The sequence below is a fragment of the Micropterus salmoides genome, unplaced genomic scaffold (genome assembly GCF_014851395.1).
Source record: "Micropterus salmoides isolate LMB-PRFRI ecotype aquatic unplaced genomic scaffold, ASM1485139v1 Ms_hic_scaffold_14, whole genome shotgun sequence".
NCBI lineage: Eukaryota > Metazoa > Chordata > Actinopteri > Centrarchiformes > Centrarchidae > Micropterus > Micropterus salmoides.
The window spans coordinates 31,246,285-31,264,912 of record NW_024040485.1 but is presented as its reverse complement, the minus strand read 5'-3'; the positions used below and the strand labels follow the sequence as shown (position 1 = coordinate 31,264,912).

The window sequence follows — 18,628 nt, the reverse complement described above, 5'->3', positions numbered from 1 at the left end:
ACTATTATGTATGATACAGCTGCAAATAAGTATTTGAACACCTGCCTATCAGCTAGAATTCGACTCTCAAAGACCTGTTAGTCTGCCTTCAAAATGTCCACCTCCACTCCATTATTATCCTAAATTAGATGCACCTGTTTGAGGTCATTAGCTGCATAAAGACACCTGTCCACCCCATACAATCAGTAAGAATCCAACTACTAACATGGCCAAGACCAAAGAGCTGTCCAAAGACACTAGAGACAAAATTGTACACCTCCACAAGGCTGGAAAGGGCTACGGGGAAATTGCCAAGCAGCTTGGTGAAAAAAGGTCCACTGTTGGAGCAATCATTAGAAAATGGAAGAAGCTAAACATGACTGTCAATCTCCCTCGGACTGGGCTCCATGCAAGATCTCACCTCGTGGGGTCTCAATGATCCTAAGAAAGGTGAGAAATCAGCCCAGAACTACACGGGAGGAGCTGGTCAATGACCTGAAAAGAGCTGGGACCACCGTTTCCAAGGTTACTGTTGGTAATACACTAAGACGTCATGGTTTGAAATCACATGGCACGGAAGGTTCCCCTGCTTAAACCACATGTCAAGGCCCGTCTTCAGTTTGCCAATGACCATTTGGATGATCCAGAGGAGTCATGGGAGAAAGTCATGTGGTCAGATGAGACCAAAATAGAACTTTGGTCATAATTCCACTAACCGTGTTTGGAGGAAGAAGAATGATGAGTACCATCCCAAGAACACCATCCCTACTGTGAAGCATGGGGGTGGTAGCATCATGCTTTGGGGGTGTTTTTCTGCACATGGGACAGGGCGACTGCACTGTATTAAGGAGAGGATGACCGGGGCCATGTATTGCGAGATTTTGGGGAACAACCTCCTTCCCTCAGTTAGAGCATTGAAGATGGGTCGAGGCCGGGTCTTCCAACATGACAATGACCCGAAGCACACAGCCAGGATAACCAAGGAGTGGCTCTGTAAGAAGCATATCGAGGTTCTGGCGTGGCCTAGCCAGTCTCCAGACCTAAACCCAATAGAGAATCTTTGGAGGGAGCTCAAACTCTGTGACTGACTGATCTAGAGAAGATCTGTGTGAGGAGTGGGCCAAAATCCCTCCTGCAGTGTGTGCAAACCTGGCGAAAAACTACAGGAAACGTTTGACCTCTGTAATTGCAAACAAAGGCTACTGTACCAAATATTAACATTGATTTTCTCAGGTGTTCAAATACTTATTTGCAGCTGTATCATACAAATAAATAGTTAAAAAATCATACATTGTGATTTCTGGATTTTTTTTTTTAGATTATGTCTCTCACAGTGGACATGCACCTACGATGACAATTTCAGACCCCTCCATGATTTCTAAGTGGGAGAACTTGCAAAATAGCAGGGTGTTCAAATACTTATTTTCCTCACTGTACCTGTGGCAGAACTGACCTGAGCATTGTAACATGATTTGGAAATGTCTGAGTGGAGGGGATCTTTACCAAATGTGAGATCTTTAAACAAACCTCAGGAAAGACAGTTCAATGTGTGTGTGAGACTAAAGAAACAGGAAACAGGATTAAAAAAAAAAAAGGGTAAATCATCTTAAGCTAAGGTTAGCTGTGACTGCACTCTGTGTTTTTTTCTCCCTGTTTTATATAGTTATATCGTTTTAAAGTATAAGTATAGAGTAGTATATAAAGTATATACATGTCAAAGTTGACTTGTTTTTTTTACACACCTGTCATAATATTTTAAATGAAACAAAGTCAGATTCTGGTTTTAATTAAATTTGGCCAACTAACAGTGTACTCCCAGTGTTTGTCAGGAGTCTGATGGATTTTTCTTCAGAGACAAACAGAGAGGCTTCAGTTGAGGAAATGCGATGTCGAAGCTCTCCTGATGGACAGGACAGACAACATTCAGCACAAGTGACATAAGAACATATGTATGTCAACAACATGTTGTTCTCTTTAGGTTAGGCAGTCATTCTGCTGATAGATTTCAGATAATCAATTCATTAGTTTTAGTTACTGTTACCAGTTCTTTTAGTTAAAACTACCTTTAACTCGTTGCTAAGCTAAAATAGAGCAGAGAGCCGGAACCATTGAAACACTTTTCAGATAAACATCATTTTAAAAGATACAGACAGAAACGTGTTCGATCAATACCAGCTGATGTTTTGTCCAAATGTGGAACGACTTCAGTTTAATTTGACTTACAGCAGAAGATGCGTCTCGTTTCTTCTGTCCTGACCGGTCGGGATGAAAGAAACACAAACAGTATAAATTTAAATTGTTTTTGTAATATTGTTTTAATTTAAAATGTCTGTCCTTCTTAATAATAACTAACCCGTCATCAGATCATGACAATGACACAACTTAAATTAAAAAATTACTACTTGAGTGAATTTACTTTCAGTGATTAAAAACAGCTTCTTTGCTATAACTCCGCAAAACTGCGTTCTGTACGTTGATGTAGTTTGGCACATCAGAAATGTATGAGCTCAGATAAAATTGCTGTTTTACTTTCGTCCTGCGTTTCATTTGTTCCAGCTCTCCTCTACAGTCTGTCTATGTGGTGTAACAAACTCAATCACTAAATCAAACAGGAAAATGTTAAATTAGCTTCAGCTAATGTTAGCTGTGACTGCATGTAGTCTGTGCAGGGCAGTGTACTCACCAGTGTTTGTCAGAGATTCTGATGTTTTGTTGAGAAAAACCTGATTCAGTTTAAATTTCTTCAGAGACAAACAGAGAGACTTGTCTCCACTGCAGCTCTGCAGTCTGAGACAAAATTTCAACTTTGTATGAGAAACTATGATGTTGAAGCTCTCCTCAACAGGACCGACAGGACAGACAACATTCAACGCAACAGACACAAGAACACAGCTGCCTTTTGAAAACGTCCACAGAACCAGCACACAGTGAGGGTGTGGGCAGAGCATTCCGAAGTTGTGTGTAAAAAGCTCGATCACCTGAAGGCGAGTTTGTGACATCTGGTGTCAACTAATGCAGATTATCAAATATTCCACAGTAGGACTGGGCAGCAGAGGAGATATTATAAATTTTGCATAATCATGGGGGCATTTTTTCTGGAGCAACAACAGAACCTCTGTCTTATCAGTACTGAGCTGCAAAATATGTTCTGCGGTCTCACACCCAGTCCCTGATCGTGTTTAGACATAGTTGAATTTTATCTGGAAATAATATGTTCTGTTCGATCTGTCTCTGATCTTTCACAAGGGCAGCAGATAGAAAGAGAATAACAGGGGACCCAGAAACGAGACAGTGAGGAGGAATCAGACCCCATTTTTAGTTTACAAGATCAAAATATAACCGACTGAAAGCAGCTGCTGTTGTTCAGATCTCAGGCTGCTAAAACAAAAATAAAGGCCACTATTTCTTTATGAAGGGGAGCAGAGTGTGTGGACCGAACCACAGCAGCTTTTAGAGCAAAGAAACCATGAACCAAACCTTCACTCAGCTGATCCTAAACCACCACAACTGAACAGACGTGAAGAAAAGGGTCATCAGTGTCACTGCTGCAGCTCCTCTGAGTTAGTAATGACGTGTGCTTATATTTCATATCGTTCATACTTTAACTAGAACTGAATGATCAGAGAGTCAATCAGGAAGCATTACAAACGGGTGGGTAGCAACTCGTTACCAGTTCATTAGTACAAAAGTTAGGCAACTTTTCACTTTTAAAAAGTGTACTTTTACACTTTACTTTCCTCCAGTATTCTTTTGGTCTCAGTAATCTATTTTTAAATGTTACAACTAGTCTGTTATCTGCTCTGCATTTTGCTGCATTTAGCAAAATGAGCGGCCATCTAAGCTGTGTTACACAGGAGAGCTTTAACTGAAGCGCCTCTGTCAGATATCAGCTGCACACACCGAACAGTACATTAAAACACAAAGTAACCTGTACTTTGAATAGTTTATTGACCAGATACTTTTACTTGAGTAAAGATTTGAAGTACTCGACTTATTACTGATTATATAAAAGAAAAATCTTACATTCAGACACAAACAAACCTTCCACAATTACAAAATGTATATAGAAAAAACTCAATTCACTTTTAAAAGATCAAATAAAGAAAGCAACATGTTTATTTTAAATACGTCACATCATTCTTTGAGGGTCTCAACCTGCTGATTTTCTGTACAAGAGCTTTTTATATCAGATGCTAAAATCTTTTGAAGCGTGAGACTCAGGTAGATCAACTGGGACGTATTTATTTAGCCTGTATACGTGCACTTGACAGTGTTCAGCCTTTAGAGGTGTGGCAGTTAACACCCCAGCTGTTGTCAGGCGAGCCTCTGGTTGTCAGGGCGATGTATAGACTCCTGATGGTATGTTTGGTATTTCTATGGTGATTAGGTGTGAACGTGGCATAATTAAAGTGGGTGTGGACGAGTGTGTTTTGTTTTTCAAATTAAAGTTAATGCTATGCAATTTTTAATTTTTGTTTTGAAATGATTTCCTTGTTTTATATTTTCATGATTCCAAAACTGCAGAATGTTTCTCACAGATATTCAGATATTTGATTTCAGCTGGAGCGACACCTGAAAAACCTGTATTTTCCAGTCATTTACAGGCTTTCACAAAAATGATTTGGGATTAAATCACTTTACATTATTACAACCTTGAACAGTACATTGTCTACATTTATACTGAAACATGAATACATTAGTAAGCATCCATCCATCCATCCATCTTCATCCGCTTATCCGGGGTCGGGTCGCCCGTCCAGGAGGCATCCTTACCAGATGCCCAAACCACCTCAACTGGCTCCTTTAAACGCAAAAGAGCAGCGGCTCTACTCCGAGCTCCTCGCGGATGGCCGGGCTTCTCACCCTATCTCTAAGGGAGACACCAGCCAACCGCCGCCTGAGGAAACCCATTTCGGCCGCTTGTACCCGCAATCTCGTTTTTTTGGTCACGACCCAGCCTTCATGACCATAGGTGAGGGTAGGAACGAAAATCGACCGGTAGATAGAGAGCTTTGCCTTACGGCTCAGCTCTCTTTTCGTCACAAGAGTGTGGTAAAGCGAGTGCAATACCGCCCCTGCTGCTCCGATTCTCCGGCCAATCTCCTGCTCCAGTCTCCCCTCACTCGTGAACAAGACCCCGAGGTACTTGAACTCCTTCACTTGGGGTAAGGACTCATTCCCTACCTGGAGTTGGCACTCCACCCGTTTCCTGCTGAGAACCAAGGCCACAGATTTAGAGGTGCTAATCCTCATCCCAACCGCTTCGCACTCGGCTGAGAACCGATCCAGTGAGAGCTGAAGGTCACAGACCGATGATGCCATCAGGAATACATCATCCGCAAAAAGCAGTGATGAGATCCCAAGCCCCCTGAACCGCAGCCCCTCCTCGCCATGACTACGCCTCGATATCCTGTCCATGAATATCACAAACAGGATAGGTGACAAAGCGCAGCCCTGGCGAAGGCCAACCCTCACCTGGAAAGAGTCTGACTTACTGCCGAGTACTCAGACACAGCTCTCGCTTTGGATGTACAGGGATTGGATAGCCCTGAGAAGGGCCGCCCTCACCCCATACTCCCGCAGCACCTCCCACAGTATCTCCCGGGGGACCCGGTCATACGCCTTCTCCAGATCTACAAAACACAGGTAGACTGGATGGGCATACTACCAAGCCCACTCCAGGATCCTTGTGAGAGTAAAGAGCTGGTCAGTTGTTCCACGACCGGGACGAAAACCGCATTGTTCCTCTTCAATCTGTGGTTTGACAATCGGCCGAACCCTCCGTTCCAGCACCTTGGAATAGACTTTACTGGGGAGGCTGAGAAGTGTGATATCCCTGTAATTGGCACACACTCTCTGGTCCCCCTTTTTGAACAGGGGAACCACCACCCCAGTCTGCCACTCCTTGGGCACTGTACCCAACTTCCACGCAATGTTAAAGAGACGTGTCATCCAAGACAGCCCATCCACACCCAAAGCTTTCAGCATTTCTGGGCGGATCTCATCAATCCCTGGGGCTTTGCCACTGTGGAGTTGTTTGACTACCTCAGTGACTTCCACCAGGGAAATTGACGAGAATCCCCCATCAGCCTCGAGCTCTGCCTCTACTAAAGAGGGCGTGTCAGTCGGATTTAGGAGTTCCTCAAAGTGTTCCTTCCACCGCCCAATTACCTCCCCAGTTGAGGTCAACAGGGTCCCATCCTTACTGTACACAGCTTGGACAGTTCCCCACTTCCCCTCCTGAGATGGGGGACAGTTCTCCAGAAACACTTTGGTGCAGACCGAAAGTCCTTCTCCATGTCTTCTCCGAAATCTCCCACACCTGCACGTCGGTACCTTGCAACCGCCTCCGGAGTCCTCCGAGACAACAAATCCCAGAAGGCCTCCTTCTTCAGTCGGACGGCTTCCCTGACCACCGGTGTCCACCACGGTGGGTTACCGCCCTTGAGGCACCTGAGACCACAGCTTTCCGTTGCAGCTTCAGCAATAGAGGTTTTGAACGTTGCCCACTCCTGTTCAATGTCCCCAACCTCCACAGGGATGCCAGAAAAGCTCCGCCGGAGGTTTGAGTTGAAGATCTCACGGACAGGGACCTCCTCCAGACGTTCCCAGTTCACCCGCACTACCCGTTTGGGCTTACCAGGTCTGTCCAGAGTCTTCCCCCACCCCCTGACCCAACTCACCACTAGATGGTGATCGGTTGACAGCTCTGCCCCTCTCTTCACCCGAGTGTCTGAAACATGCGGCCTCAAATCAGATATAACGATTACAAAATCGATCATTGATCTTCGGTCTAGGGTGCTCTGGTACCATGTACACTTATGAGCATCTTTATGCTCGAACATGGTGTTCGTTATAGACAATCCATGACTAGCACAGAAGTCTAACAACAAACACCCACTCAGGTTGAGATCAGGGGGGCCGTTCCTCCCAATCACGACTTTCCAGGTATCTCCATCATTGCCCACATGCGCATTGAAGTCTCCCAGCAGAACTATGGAGTCCCCTACTGGAGCCCCATACAGAACTCCATTCAGGGTCTCCAAGAAGGCCGAATTCTCTAAACTGACAATTTGAGTTTGTCACGTTGCTTCTTCGGGCTGAGCCCGGCTGGGCTCCATGGCAAACCCGGCCACCAGGCGCTCGCCGGCGAGCCCTCCCTCTGGGCCTGGCTCCAGATGGGGGCCCCGGGCTTCCTCCGGGCAGGGTGTCTCCTCCTCTTCCTCGATTCGTCATCAAGGGTCTTTGTGAACCACTCTCAGTCTGGCCCCTCACCTGGAACCACTTTGCCTTGGGAGAACCTACCAGGAGCACTAGGCTCCCGACAACACAGCCTCCAGGTTCACCGGGGCACACAAACCTCTCCACCACGATAAGGTGATGGTTCCCGGGAGGTTAGTAACCATCAAATAATAATCCAGTAATAAAATAGTAAAAACATTCAGAGACAATAATACTTTTACTTTTTAAATCTTTTTAGCTTAGTATTTTCCTAATTATTTTTTATTATTTAAATAATTAATTAATTAATATTATTGATCTTTTTTTTTCTCTTATGTGTCTTATTATATGCTTACTTCTCTTTATTGAATTTAATTCTTATTTTATTTTATTTTTCTCAAGTTAATGTTGCCTAATAACTTCTGTTTTGGTTATTTGGTAATGCTGGAAAAACAATGCCAGGCTCCTTGTATTGTTATTTTGCATGAAATGCGCTCTACAAATAAAGTCTGAGTGATTCATTGAAAAATGGAAGTTAAAATGGGGGAATAACCTTTTTATAAAAGATGTTTTCAGAGAGACGGAGCAGCAGATGAACACATTTGTTCTGAAAGAAAGATGGGGGCAATAGACAGTAAAGCACCGAGGAGATCTGGAGTCTGCAGACAGTTAGAGGCAGGAAGAGTTCCAGCAGCAGAGTCTGAGAGGCTGCAGGCAAACACAGGAGGGAGAAATGAGCTTTTCAGGGGCCACAACAGTTTAATGTTGGGCCCCAAACCTTATTTCTGCTATTTTTGCTTCTGTGCAAAGACTCAAAGATGATTCCCAGATTCTGTTTGTCTTCAGTAATTTAATGGAGATCAAGAGCCGGTGGAAATTTAAGAAATGATTTGAAATGAGTATTGTATTCAGTCTTCTCAAGCCTGCCCTTCTGTGGTTACACCTGACCAGCTGTTTGCTTCATGAGCCTCTTCTACTACTACTGATACTCCTAGTTTTGTCAATGTCCAGGGTTTCCATCATTAATGCTACTCTTCATAATTATTTTCTTTTCTTTATTTCTCTTTCTTCATTTCACAGACTATAAAACTAAATTATTATCAGCAAAACCACCACCATTTTACTGCTCATCTACTTTATAGAAAATGTTTATGCCCGTTTGTGTCCAGTATAATAAAGATAAGTATGTATTTTTGTGAGCCATCCTTGTCTTTCATATCTCTGTCTATTGTTGTCATGGAAAGTTATTTTTACTAAAGTCATTCAATTGATGATTTCAAAGATGCTGATTTGTTTCATCTCGCAGGTCGTTCCAGAGTCGTTTTCTGATTTAAAGACAGATGAACGCTTGTAAAACAGATACAGGTCGTTATTTCTTAGAAAGATTTAAACATCATGCGGTGTTTTTTTGACAGAATGTTTATGATTGCTGGACAAAGTGATGGCTGTGATTATGTATGCGGACACAACTATAGGTGTTATAATGCAAATTTTACTATTTAATTATTCCATGTATTCATCCTTTAAATTTTTCTTTTTGCTTTCAGCTGCTGATGTTGATGTTTATCAAACTAACCAGAGATGCAGTAAAAGCAGAAATTAAAAATGCTTTGTTATTAATATTGTGAACTCTTGTCTGGATAAACAATCAGCTGAATACTTTCCACTTATATTAATAATTTGATCAGACCTTTTTTTAAATTTACTTTGAATTATCTAATTTCAAGGATTTGTTGGAAGTAGTACCAATTAAAAAGCTCAGGAGTGTCTGAAGGTCAAACGAAGACAGAACAGGCAGATAAAGTAAAGTTTAAGGGTTTAAACTTTATATACTTACATGCAGGTGAACAGGCTGGCAGGCAGATACAGGTCCAGGTCCAGGTCCAGGTCCAGGTAAAAGCAGATCCAACAAGTAACCTGGCCCACAGCAGACCAGAAGTCTAACAGGAAGATGAGCGTGAGCAGGTATGTATGGGGAGAGGCTGATGAGGGAAGGGAGAGCAGGTGTGGCGGTCAGGTGAAGAGGAAATGAGGAAGAGCCTGTGGAGGACACCTGGTGGAGAGCTGGAGAATGGCAGGACTGAGGATCCAGAGCCAGAGAGCAGCGCAGAGGGCCGGGCACTGATGGGCGCCTAAAACTGTCAGATGCGAACGTACTCCGGGCTCCTGCCTTACAGAGGGGACGACTTTGGGTGAGACACACATTCTCCCCAGACACGAGGAGAACATGCAAACTGCACGCAGAAAGACCTGGGACGACCGAGGTTCGAACCCTTCTTGCTGTGAGCCGACAGTGCTAACCACTGCACCACCGTGCCACCTCAGGACGAGAGGCCTATTTTTAATGAACGCAGCATCACACACTTAATGTAACTTCTTTCTTTGTACTCTGCTTTTAACATCTCAACGCTATGAACTGTGGGTAATTCCCTCAGGAAAAGTCTGCTGTGTTTCTACCAGACACACAAATCTCACATGTTGTGGTTCTGATATTTTTTAGATTTCTGTCTGACTTGCTCTGAAAACTTCAAGGCATGCTGGGAAAACGCCCAGCTAGATGTCGCTGTGTCTTTAAAAACGAAACCTTTTCAGTTCACCTGCTTACAGGAAGTAACTTGTATCAACATATCCAGTGTTGGGAAGGTGCTGCTTTTCTAAATTTCTAATGAATGTTTTCAACCGTTTAGAAAAAGACAGCTTGAGAGACAGTTTAACCTTCAGACGGGCGGCGCTGCAAATTCAAACAGAAGGACCAGAACAGCATCAAGCTTTACTGAACGGCTGAGGTGGAAATGACAGAGGAAGACATTGTGCACATGAAAAACATGCAAAGCAACAAATGAATATAATTCAACAAAAAGTCGAGCTTTTTACAGAAAATATTCAGATGTAACTCCCAATGTAATCCTGAACATAAGTAACTGTAATTTTTTCTTAGTAACTGTAACAGATTATAGTTACATTTATTTTGAAATTAAATTACTTAACAAATTACATTTAACTAGTTACTTCCCAACACTGGACATATCAAAGTTTGAGAGGCCTCACTGAACAGAATGACGTAACTTGAAACAACAACATAGTGTAAATAAAGGTCAGTTCATTTTCTGGAAACACGCTTTACCAAACATGTTGTAAAGTAGTGAAGCTAAGCTAATGTAAGAAAACCGACGAAATGAAAGACTTCTGCTCATTCATTGTTGTATCTTCGCTGTTCCTAGGACCGCACTCTTCTGGACAGAGACCTGGAATCTGCTGGAGCCACTCTCCCAGTTTGGGGGCCCCCAGTGCTCCGATTACCACTGGCACCACAGTTGTTTTTACTCTCCACATCTTTTCTAGCTCCCCTTTAGCCCTTTGTATTTTTCAAGCTTCTTCTTGATGTTGCTGCCGCTTGGGATCACTCCTCCTATCACTGCTCCCTTCTTCTGCTGTTTGTCGATCAACACGATGTCTGGTTGGTTAGCCATCACCAGTTTGTCAGTCTGGATCTTGAAGTCCCACAGGATCTTAGCTCGGTCATTCTAACCTATTTTAGGAGGCGTCTTCCATTTTGACCTTCCAGCCCATCCTCATGGCAGATGTTCCTGAACACTATGACAGCTATGACAGTTCTGTGCTGTCCTTCAGTCCAGCCTTTTCTAGCCACAGGTAGGATTTCTTGATATCAGCCACTTCTTCTACCTGTCAGTGGTACAGGTCTGTCTGTCCATGAAGGTTCTTCCTCCTCCTAGATGCCAAGCCTTAACTTTGACTTCTGGCCTTCTGCACCTAATGCTCTTTGTGAATTATGGCGTTCATCTTCTAGCCAAACATCTCTGGGAGTACTGTTGCTGTGGTGTATCAGTATAGCAGACCTTCAGAGGGTACTTTGTGACTTAGCCTTGGCAACCTTGACCGTTGGATCCTGCTCTGCCCTGACTGGGAATCCCACGATCACCTGTACCAAAGTCAGAGGCATGAACCACTGGGCTATCCAGGCGCTCTACATATCTATACTGAAATATAAAAAAAAAAAAAACAGATGTTCAGTTGTCATTCAGTAGTAGGTAGTGATGCTGAGATAAACTTTAAGAATTATTTATGAACTAAAAACACATCATCAACATATTTGATGAAAATGATATCTCACTTTCTGAAATTTTCTGTAAATGTCTAGGATAAATACGTGGAAATACTACTAGTGCAGGTGATACTACTAATTTAAACTTTGACTGTTGTTCTTATTTAAGGAAATAAAAATGTTTCCATTGTTTTTTTCTTGGTGAGGACATTTACAGGTTTTAACGGAGAAGGTGAACACTTTCACAAGTCTTAAAGAAGTGGTGTTCTGCTCATTTTCAGGTTCACAATCTTATTTAGAGGTTGTACCAGAACAGGTTCACATGGTTTCATTTTCAAAAAACACCATATTTTTGTCAGACTGCACATTGCTGCAGCTCCTCTTTTCACCCTATATTGAAGGCTTCGTTTTAGCTACGGAGTGATACATCTTGTCTCTAAATGATCTTTGTTGGGAGTTGCACATGCGCCTAGTTAAGGACTACTAGCCAATCAGAAGCAGAGAAGGTAACACAGTAATGGAAAAAGAGGCTGGACTACAATGGCGCTGTTTTCAGGCAGTTCAGGAGCAGAGTTTTCTTTACTACCACTACTTTGGGCTTTTTCACTTTGCAAACCTATTACATGCACAAAAAAGATTTATAACACAATAAAGGAGAGGGAAAAAGCAGAATATGAGCTCTTTAAACATTAGAGTTAGTCAACAATATGAACATTATTTACTTCAGTCCTGCTGGTATCATGAAGCATTGCATTTTGCATTTATTCATTCAGCAGAGGCTTTTATCCAAAACAACTGTACGAGTCTCTCACACCAAAGGTATGTGTCTTATCCACTGTTCCATCACCACCCACATTAAACCTCTGCTAACATCTGGACAGACGGATGTGGAGCCCCGACAGTCTGAATATCTGAATAAAGGACACTCCAGATTAACAAATGTGCTGTGAACACGTTAATCTGAACAATCCTTTTGATAAGTTGGTGAGGACACTGCTTTTTTTTTTAAAATAAAGTGAGACCTAAAAACTGCTCCAGACCACCTGTTTTTAAAATGAGCTTTATGTGCTACAGATTTACACTTTAATCAGTGTTTAATGTGTCTTGAATACGACTGTGATATGCAACTCTTATTCAAAGTGAAGAATAAAAATTTGAATAAAAATTTGTAAAAACAAGAAAAATTTTAAAATAGCAAAATGAAATAGATCATTTAAATATAAATAATAAATATGAAGATAATATCTTCAAAAAATTGGTTTAAAAAAATATTTTAAATAATACAATATAGGTCTAACATCAACAAATTTCTATGATAAATAACAAAAATACAAATACAAAGTCCTGTACCTATACTTACAAATAGTACAAAGTACAAAATAAATAAATAATTATAATAACTAATATTCCAAATTCCCTAAATATCCAACAACACAGGCTCTGAGCTCCCAGTCCGGGTCGGCTAACAGGATGGCAAACTGAGCTAACTAGCTAACGGCAGCTACAGTTAGCAGCAGTTTGAGAGTTTGATCCATAACAATGTTTTCTATTTTATAAATATTAGTTGATAGTTATTCTGCATTTTTCATGTAAAAACTCTACATCCACTAATGCTGCATTCAAAATGCTACTTCAGTACAAACACAGAAGTCTTATCATAAATATGACTCACTGTGCAGCAGGACCGCCTTTGTCACTGTTTTGTTATTATATATTTCATTAACAGATTATTAATACTGATCAATGTTAGAGCTGCATTTTACTGTTGGAGCTGCTCCAGACTGTTTGGGGGTTTAAATCCACTTCTTCATGACCTTTTCATCATGTGACCTCTAAAACAAAGTGATATCTGCTTGTGTGATCGGCTTTTTGGTCGTTTTTATAAACTATTTTTGACGTTCAGTTGTTAATTTGTTTAAGCACTCAGGTGCATTACTGTTGGTATTTCCTTTTAAAAACTCGAGAGTGGAATAAAGGTTTTGTGTAGGAAGTTGTTCTTCTTCTTTCCTCCCTTAATAATCTTTTCACATCCGTCAGATTTATCTTGAGAAACTTGAGAGCATATCTACAACATATTTTAAATACTGTTCTCATTAAGCTCTGTGAAAAATCCTCAAACTAACTGCTTCTCTCTCGTTATCCTGCGACCTCTTGTGTGGGCCCGACCCCCAGGTTGGAAACCGCTAGTTGAATGTATTTGATGTTTTAACAAACACAGGAGTAGGTTCAGTGCAGGACTCGTCCCTGCAAAATGCACCACAGGAAGTCGTTCCTGGCTGTGGCCATCAGACTCTGTAGCTCCTCCCTCAGAGAGTCGGACACTCAAAACACTAATGTGCAATATTCTGGTTTATTCTGTCTCAATACTGAATTGTTTAAGGATTTATATTCACTAAAGCTCTCAACATTATCTTTACTCATTATTACTACTATTTCTCCATTACAGTACTGTACATGTTTCCATACCTTTTTATAATTTTAGATTTATATTATTACTTCTACTTTCTTTATTGACAACCTGAGCATCTGTACCACAACAATTTCCCCTCTGGGATCAATAAAGTATTTCTAATTCTGATGTTCTGCATGTAAAGTTGTATTTAAACTTGTATGTAAAACAGTTCTTATCTGAAACTGTGGTGGGAATCGTTTATGTCCTTGTGTAGAGCAAATAAAGAAGTTACAACAAACAGTTGTCTTTGTGAGTTTTATTAAAGTAAGAAAAAAGTAGTGAAACAAAGTCAGCTGGTCCAGAGGACTCAGACTCCACAGCATCTGGATAACTAAGGGATTTAATGCAGGAGATAACTGGAGTCTACGAGAAAGCTGTTCTCAGCCTTGATACTCAAGTTCTCACAGGAACAGTATAGTATAGGCAGAAGATAAAACTATCTCACAGATGTTCATTATAGCTGAAACACTGGTACACATAGTGGACAGTAAGATGAATATAAGTACACAAAGTAAATGATATGATCATCAGAATGCATAAAGGTCAAATCAGTCCCCTCTTTGGCCGTTCCATGGACACATTAAATTTATGAAACATGGTCAGAACATTAATGAATGCTCTCATCTTACTGTTTAAAAAAGAGATTAGCGTCAGCTGTTTTTACACAACAGACATTCTTGAGTAGTGAGCAAGCAAGGGGAACTATCTAATCTAAATGTCTAAATCTAATGTACTATCAGAGCATTTTACACCGGTTATTACAACACAACAATAACATGTAAATCAATACACATCAGCATAACAAGTCATTATCATTATTCACATTAACCACCTTTTTCAAAACTCAAAGAAAATAATAGAAGAGCAGAACAACTGAGTAAGAAGCTGATATTCCTGTTTACAAAGCCGTACTGAACAATGCAAATCTATATATCTAAACACTTTATGAACAGTTATATTTAGATTGTCAAAATAGATAAAATTTAAATACTATTTAATTCTCAGTGTTCAGGTTTGCTGAGTTAATAAAGCTGCAGGTTTAAACTGTGACACTGGTGTTAATGGTGGCAGGAAGTTGTCCAGTTAATGCTTCCAGCACAAAATGTGTACAAACGAGTTAGCAGCTTCTCTCTTTATGTCGAAAACATTTCTACTTGTTGGTCAGAATAACTGAAGTGTCGGTGTCTCAGTATGGAGACTCTGTCTCAGTACATCACTCTCTGTCTTGTTTGGTTCTTTGGTATCTGGGTCTGAATGGATCTCTGTCTTTGTTTGGGTATTTGGTCAGGTCTTGTTATGGTCTTGGTTTTGATTTAGTTTTGACACAAAGATTTCGGATCACTATTCTATGGACTCGAGGACTGTCTCTTCTCTTTCTATTTTAGCCATGCTCTCAGATTTTTCTCTCATGGTTATCAGGGACTGGACTCGTTTTTTCCAGCCTGGCTTGGCCTCAGATTTCTCTCCCTCAATCAGCATGTCGATGTACTCTGGAGTGGAGAGAGGATTTGGCTTCAGTTCTATCTCTTTAAGTCTTTTTAAACACACAGAAGACTTCTTTATCAGTTTCACCACCTCAACCTGAACATCATCATATTCAGCCTTCAGTTTATCAATCAGTGCCTGAACAGGTCTCTTAGCCTCTGAGGCTTTCAGCTTTTTCACTGTTTGTTTTTCTTTTACTTCCTTATACTCCCATTTGTACTTCTGAATATAATGTACATCCCAGAAACATTTGCCTGGACACTCAGTACAGTATCCATCTGATCCCATTGCAACACAGTGTCTTAAATCTGCATCATTTGCATATGGACAGGGATAGTGACAGGTGACATGACACTGCTGACAGTTGGTGAGGTAATTTCCAGTACCAGAAAAATCTACTTCAAAAGGCTTCATGACAGTGACTTCAAACTCAAAGTTCTTGTTTCTTTTCATCTCTGCCTCGTGCTCTTTTAGTATTTCACTTGTCTCTTTTATCTCCTCCAGCTTGGCTAACTGAACTTTAACCTGCTCCTGCAAGTTTTCAACTGAATTCTCGAGCTGCTCTCTTTCTCTGAGGACCTGCTGCGTCATCGTCAAGCTTTTGGTTTCTATTTGATTCAAAGCAGCAAAGAACCTCTTCATGCTTTTGTCCCCATGTTCCAAAACATCTGATCAAAGCCTCCATCTTCATCCTCATCATCCCCACTCATGCTGCCTGCTGCAGATGATTTGTTGTCTGCAAACAAAGCTGAGTTATTGAATTTGAAGTGAACTGGCAGCCCGTCTCTTGTTTTAGGACATGGGACACCTGAAGCATTGATTGCCTCTAGAACTGGTGGACGCTGGCCGTCTGCAAATGTCACCAGAACCCTGATGTTTTCTGCCACATCTTTGCCAAAGATTGAGAGTATGGAGTCAAACACATATTTCTGTGTTGGCGTGAGTCGAGCTAAAGAAGCCTGAGCTACAAAACACACAGCGTCAATTTCACTGACACCAAGCTCAGCAGAGAAGAGATTACACAGCTGTTCTGTGATGCTCTCATCTCTTATTAAGCCTCTTGTATCTCCAAACTCTGGAGTGTCAACAATGGTCAGAGAGTATTCTGTTTTAAAACCCTCCTGGTGGTTGATTTTGTACACAGTGACTTCAGAGGTCTGACTTTCAGCCTGTGACGTCGACTGATCCTCATCAATTAACTTAAACCGATATGAATCCTCCCATTCGACACCTAGAATGTAATTGATCATCCCATTGATGAGAGTTGACTTCCCAGCTCCAGTTGCTCCCAGAAGCATGATGGTGCGATTACGTTTAGTGGACTCTTTCCCAAAACTGAAACTCCTGCAGCCAGGGACACTGATTCGTTCATCTTTCAGGGGGATTTTATAAACAGGGACAGGACCGGTCTGGGGTTCTAACAATGTGCTTTGATCTTTAACAGAATCAGAAAGTCTTCAGCAGGTTTTAATGGAACCACTGGCTTCATTGGCCGGCCCAACACCTGCTGAGGTCACTGCTCTGCATCTGAACATATACTCTGTGTTAGGACTCAGATGGCTCACTGTGACTTCTCCAGCTTTTGATGCTGTCTCTTGTTGCCATCCATCCTCTCCTCTGACACAGTACTCTACAGAGTAGGAGGTGATGTTCTCTGCTCCAAATCTGGGCGCAGAAATCTTCAGTGTCACACTGTTGTGCTTTATGTCACTTGCTGTTACTGTTTCAGGCTTTGAAGGCGGCTCAAAGTTCTCATTGACAGAAAAGCCGTCTTCATAAAGGTAGATGCTTGAACCTTTCTGTGTCTCATTTGTTAATCCCACTGTCAGGAACTTTATGTTCTTGTTCTCCTTGTTGGCCTCTGCAAAGTCACTGAAGAGCTTTGCTTTATTCCTCATTGCATCTGTTATTTCTTTTGAGGTGAACCATTGTTCCTTCTCTACATCTTGAGGGTCGTCTGCTTCGGGTGTTTGTTTTATGTAGTTTGATAAAGCTGAGAGGTACGGTTCAGCACTTCCCAGGGAGGTGAAAACAAAACACATAGCATGATCTGCACTGAGGATTTCCCTGTACAGGTCTGTTTGAGACGGGATGATCTTGGTGTTTTTCATCTTGTTGGTTAAAGACATTAAGGTGTAGACTTCTCTCTCTTTACAGTCCATCCACTCGTTCAGGTCTTTACTGTTGAAAGGAGAAGAATGTCTCTTCTTCAGGATCTCTGCGAGCACAGCCTCCTCTTCTCCTCCTCCTCGGATTGATGGAAGTTTCTTTGAAAGTGTTCGTTGGAATTCTAGCTTGAACTCAGAGCACATCTCTTTAAAGCTTTTAATCTTTTTGCCAATCTGTGGGAACTGCTGTGCGGTGGTGGTTCTCATTGTGTCATTGCACCTCATTTCCAGCTCACTGAAGTCCTCCAGGACTCTCTGTGATTCCTGAACTAATCCTATACTTATCTGACGGACCAGTTTTGCAGCAGAAGAATCTAAACTTGTCAGTGGCAACAGCCAGACTTTCATCGGTACAGCCTTTTCTCCGTTGGCTCCCAGTAATCTTGGCAGGCTTTGGTAGACTTCTACTGCATCCTGAAAGGACACAGGACTTTTTTCAAGAGAAAAGTCTCCAAAGAATCTGCAGGAGAATTTCTCAACATTTGCTCGGTCCTTGTCTTCCAGTTTCAGGGAACCTTCACCCTCTATTGCAAGGCAGGGAATCTTCTTGATCATAACTTTCAAGTTCCCCTCAATGTCTTGATGATCTTCTTTTTTAGACACCTCACGGTCAAAGACAAAGAAGGCTTGTGCCCCATAAAGAATGGCTGTGACTACATGTGTTGCTAATCCTTTATCAAAGACATATGAATGCTTCATATTGTCTCTTCCAAGGTGATCCATCGACAGTTCCTGGAACTTTGTGGTAGCCTTGTACTTCAGAGTTACTCTGGCCTGATTTTTGGAAATCTTACTGTCGTTCAGGTATTTGGCCGATCCATCAACCTCAACCAGTCCACTCAAGAAACTTGCCTTCAGGGAAGCTTCAACGTTTAGTGCTGAAGATTTGTCCTCAATTGATTCAGATGCAACGATCTCAAAATCATTATAGTTCTGAGGTCTTTCTTGTACATATTTTATCAGGTCATCATGGTCCCACAGTGTAATTCCTGCAAAAGAAGAAGCAAAATTCAAGTTCAGCTTCCAGACCCAGACAGACAGGAGAAGAAGAAAGTGATTAGGATAAAGATTATTGTTAGCAGCATATTGTTTGGTAGAAAGAAGATTTAAAGAAGTTTGAACCTTTTCACAGCAAGCATTGTGTCAGGAAAAAGATGTTGCGGTTCTATTTCACATGTAATCTTTGAATGGCTTCAGCCTTGAGCTCATACTGACTTTTTATTTTAATAAACTAGAAAAGTAAAATATGTTACGATGCAG

General features: G+C 41.5%; 1 protein-coding gene across 7 annotated transcripts in view; it reads right to left on the bottom strand.

Annotated features, from left to right (window-relative positions):
• Nucleotides 1-13,956: 13,956 nt before the first annotated feature.
• Nucleotides 13,957-18,628, bottom strand: part of LOC119902689 — a 73,294-nt gene continuing 68,622 nt past the window's right edge. For all 7 annotated transcript variants that reach the window (XM_038719020.1, XM_038719021.1, XM_038719022.1 and 4 more), the window contains one exon: nucleotides 13,957-18,357. In XM_038719020.1, coding sequence (XP_038574948.1) covers nucleotides 16,658-18,357 — 1,700 coding nt within the window. In that variant the 3' untranslated portion in view covers nucleotides 13,957-16,657. The remainder of the gene's footprint in view (nucleotides 18,358-18,628) is intronic.